At 37.9% G+C, this 3,843-nt stretch overlaps 1 protein-coding gene across 1 annotated transcript; it reads left to right on the top strand.

The window, feature by feature from the left end:
• Positions 1-458: 458 nt before the first annotated feature.
• On the top strand, positions 459-3,843 carry LOC125490065. Its single transcript, XM_048628084.1, has 4 exons — positions 459-677; positions 1,443-1,578; positions 2,995-3,483; positions 3,516-3,843. The coding sequence occupies exons 1-4, from the start codon at positions 459-461 to the stop codon at positions 3,716-3,718; spliced, it is 1,047 nt and encodes a 348-aa protein (XP_048484041.1). The 3' UTR covers positions 3,719-3,843.

The following is a 3,843-nucleotide window of genomic DNA, read 5'->3' as shown; positions in this document are numbered from 1 at the left end:
ATATGATGCTCACTGACCATAAAATTCCTGTTGGACATTTTTTAGAACGCTTGGCGTGGAAAGGATCATTATTTAAGTAAAGATTAATAAGGCTATGTATAATAGCCACGTTCTCCCGTGTCCAATAACCATTGATGGCATGACCCTAGAACTTAGATGTGAAGAACTCAGCGGCGGGGAAAACGACTCATGTCACCCTCTCGAGAATAGCAATCGCCTTCTCTGAAATTACCGCTCTATTACTGGATGCAGCTCCAGATATGCCGGGCGCTGTTTCCTTGGAAGTGATCAGAAGGCTGACCAGTTATGCAGAGTACCCGGCCATAGCTCGCCAGTCCTCACTGGCGTGTTTCCTTCCGCAACAACACCCAGATTCTGAGGCCATGTTGTCAGTCTTTTTTGTGCCTAATCTGCTCCTCTCGGAAACAATCAATCGTGGGAAAAAAGATTGGAAAGCGATGACGGAGAGTGAGAAGGCCGAAACCACACAAGTTTATCAGATGAATGCGTGGAATTCAACTCTGTTTTCGGAGGACGAGAGAGTCCAATGGAGCACGAGGTTGAAAATCATTGTTGTGTCAGGAAAGGGGACTTATGAATTCACCACTGTTTGGAAGGAGGCTAGAAAGGCTGCGGAAAAGTTTCTCATAGAGAAACACTCCTTCTCCTTTGGCAAAGTCTGACCTTCCAATCTGTTAGTGACTAGCTAGATTTACCCTAAGATTCTGCTGTGCCTTACCAAATGTTAGTTCTAAGTTTCTATTATACACTTTTATTGATACATGACATTTCTATGAATTTATAATGAAATAAATAAATATATTTTATGTATGAATATATTATGCATACCACTGTTATTTTAGTTTTAAGGTGCAAGAACAAAGATTTTAATCGAAATAATGATTTAAGAATAAACTTAATTTAGTACTTAAGAATCTCGTAATAACAATGAGACTGGAGTACAACTAGTGAATCTAGTCTGGATCAAGTCTGGTTTAGTGTTAATATTCATATAAAATAAGCGAGGTGATGCGGAGCGGAGGACAGCGGGGCGGTGTGGAGCGGAGGACAGGGCGGTGCGTTGCGGAGGGTAGCTAGGTATATTTATATTAGTAATTAGTACTTGGGTCATTATTGTTAATGTGATGTAAAATAAAGCAGGAAATACATACTTTATTTGCAGAACAGAACGAAACTCTCTCTCACTCTCGAAACTAAGGTAGCAAAGGTCGCGCAAAGTAATTTGAGCGCTAGCGCTGTTGTAGCTAGGTCGCAATTCGAACGTTTCCTATCAGGGAGTGCGTAGTGGACGAACGGGAGAGCGAAGGGACGAACGGGAGAGCGAAGCGGAGAGGTGCGGACCGGGGTGCGGGGGTGGGTGTATGACTCGCGCCACGATTCGCGCGCAGTGTGTCATAGTAGTTATCAACGTTACGTCATAGGTGCAAGATCAGAAGTTCATTGAAAGTGTTAAACAATTCCCGTGTTTATGGGATACGCGACTGACCACCTACAAATGCAACGAAACCAGGGGTGCAGCTTGGGAAATTATAATAAAAGACAATGGTATCAAGGACGGTAAGTTTATTATCAATATTATCTATAGCGATAGGAATAATTTCTACATATTTCAGTGGTTTTTACTATTATATGAAACATTATTTGTGCAAACTTTGTAATAAACTACGCTCTCCTACTTAGTACCTATATTTGTAATTATATGTGAAAGCTTGTTATTAACTCATATGATACCTAATATAATGTTTATATCTCTGTACTTAAAGTTGTTAGCTTTCCAAATAAAATAAAATAAATAAAAATTATACATTTGTTATACTTAATCGTCGCAAAATACGGGTTCCTGCCAAGGGACTTTCCCCTGGTAATTAAAATAAGAACAAAATATGTCCCGGATCCGATAAACTTCATTAGAACTTGCATTGTTTTTTTGTTATACACGGATGAGTAGTATTGATAGAAACCCGTAATGATTCATTGATCGACGAGCTATCTGAATTGTTTGCATCCAAATAGTTAGTATGTTTTTCAATCAAGTAATTATGTAAAATAGTGGTTGCTTTAACTACTTTATCAACAGTATCGACTTGGCATTCGAAATCCTTGTGATACACGTACCATTTTCTCTTCAACACACCAAATGTGGCCTGTACTATGCGTCGAGCTCGCGATAGTCTATAATTGAATATTCGTTTGCTTTGATCTAATTGATCTCTGGGATATGGTCGCATTAAATTATAAGACAAAGGAAAGGCTTCGTCACCAATAAATACGTATGGTACTCTCTCTCCACTTTCAGTAAGTGGCTCGGGCGGTGGCAAATTTAAAGTATTGTTTTGCAGTCGTTTTCCAAATTCACTCTCAGCAAAAATTCCAGCGTCACTAAATCTTCCCATCGATCCGACATCTGCCATTATTATTTTTCGTTTAGCGTCAGCCACACACATTAATACAATTGAAAAACTGTGTTTGTAATTGAAAAAAGAAGATCCCGATTTATTTGGTGCAGTTATATAAACGTGTTTTCCGTCTAACGCACCAACGCAATTCTTGAATTGCCACAAGTCTTCAAATTCTTTTGCTATTCGATACCAATCTTCTTGAGTAGGAACAGGCATATATAATGGCTGCAACACGTTCCAAATGCATTCACAAGTTTCTTTAATTATATTCATTACTGTAGATTTTCCGACCCTAAAATCTTGTCCAAGTGTAGAATACTTAGTACCGTTGGCTAAATTCCTGTAATAAACATTATAAATTAAACACTATAAATCATCAATTAATCATTCATTATCATCAGAAAAATGCATCTTGTTACTCTATCTGTTAATCAAAGCATATCACACAATATTTATAGAATTTAGTATCTTATTTTATCTACCCCATATTGTCCCACTGCTGGGCAAAGGCCTTCCCTTCCTTTCACCAATTCTCACGAATTTAGTTACTGTGACTTTTATTTTATTTTTACAGTACAAACTGCTAAGGCGAAATGGAAAAAAATGCGTGATAATCATCGCGACGCAATTAAAAGACAAAATTCTACCAGAAGTGGCCAGGCGGCAAAACAAATCACCAAATGGAAGTATCAAAAAATAATGGAGTTTTTGCTACCATTTATGCAAAATAGAAAACGAACCTCAAATTTCAGAGATGATTCAGAATCTTATGACGATGATACACAAATGTCAGCCACGTTAAATACCACATTAAATACTGCAGGCGATCAAATGTCAAACGATTCAGAGCTAATTCAATTAGAAGACCTTCTTTCGAATGATCATACACAATCTACCCAATCTTCCGGCTTTTCTTCAAAATCTAAGAACAGAAAATTGGGCGATGGCTCCGAACTGCTTAGTCAATTTCAAAGTAATAACGAGCAGCGAACGAAGGAACGGGCTGAGTTAAAAGAGATTCTTACAGCATCCGATGATTTCGATCATTTTTTCCTCGCCATATCGAAGACCTTATTACAGCTTATATAGATTATTTACAGCTTAAAGTGAAACGCACTGCAATGACTGCTTTAATGGAAGCCGAAGAAATAAATGAAGAAAACTCTTGGACCAATCAATATGGTCCACCGCACAGAGCACCGTACGGTTATTCCACAGCAGCTCATACAGAAACAGTCACTTCGCAAACACATGAAAACACACAATCATCATCACTAAACATTACAGAACATCTGTAGTCTGTCTCCACCACCTCCTCCACCTGGAACTGATAATGAGCAACTTTGATCGACCATTATAACCAATCATTCTAGTTTTTGTTGATTTTTTTAATATTTAGAATAGTTTTTAATTAGTAATTATT

This window comes from Plutella xylostella, chromosome 20, assembly GCF_932276165.1.
Source record: "Plutella xylostella chromosome 20, ilPluXylo3.1, whole genome shotgun sequence".
Classification (NCBI taxonomy): Eukaryota; Metazoa; Arthropoda; class Insecta; order Lepidoptera; family Plutellidae; genus Plutella; species Plutella xylostella.
The sequence above is the reverse complement of the archived record's forward strand: the minus strand, read 5'-3'. Positions and strand labels throughout refer to the sequence as shown.

What these genes read in the sequence shown, in the direction of transcription:
- LOC125490065 (XM_048628084.1), top strand. Translation starts at nt 459, where the DNA reads ATGACGGAGAGTGAGAAGGCCGAAACCACACAAGTTTATCAGATGAAT. An exon ending in AGACAATGGTATCAAGGACG is followed by an intron (nt 1,579 to 2,994) that starts GTAAGTTTATTA and finishes TTATTTTTACAG; the next exon opens with TACAAACTGCTAAGGCGAAA. An exon ending in TCATTTTTTCCTCGCCATAT is followed by an intron (nt 3,484 to 3,515) that starts CGAAGACCTTAT and finishes ATATAGATTATT; the next exon opens with TACAGCTTAAAGTGAAACGC.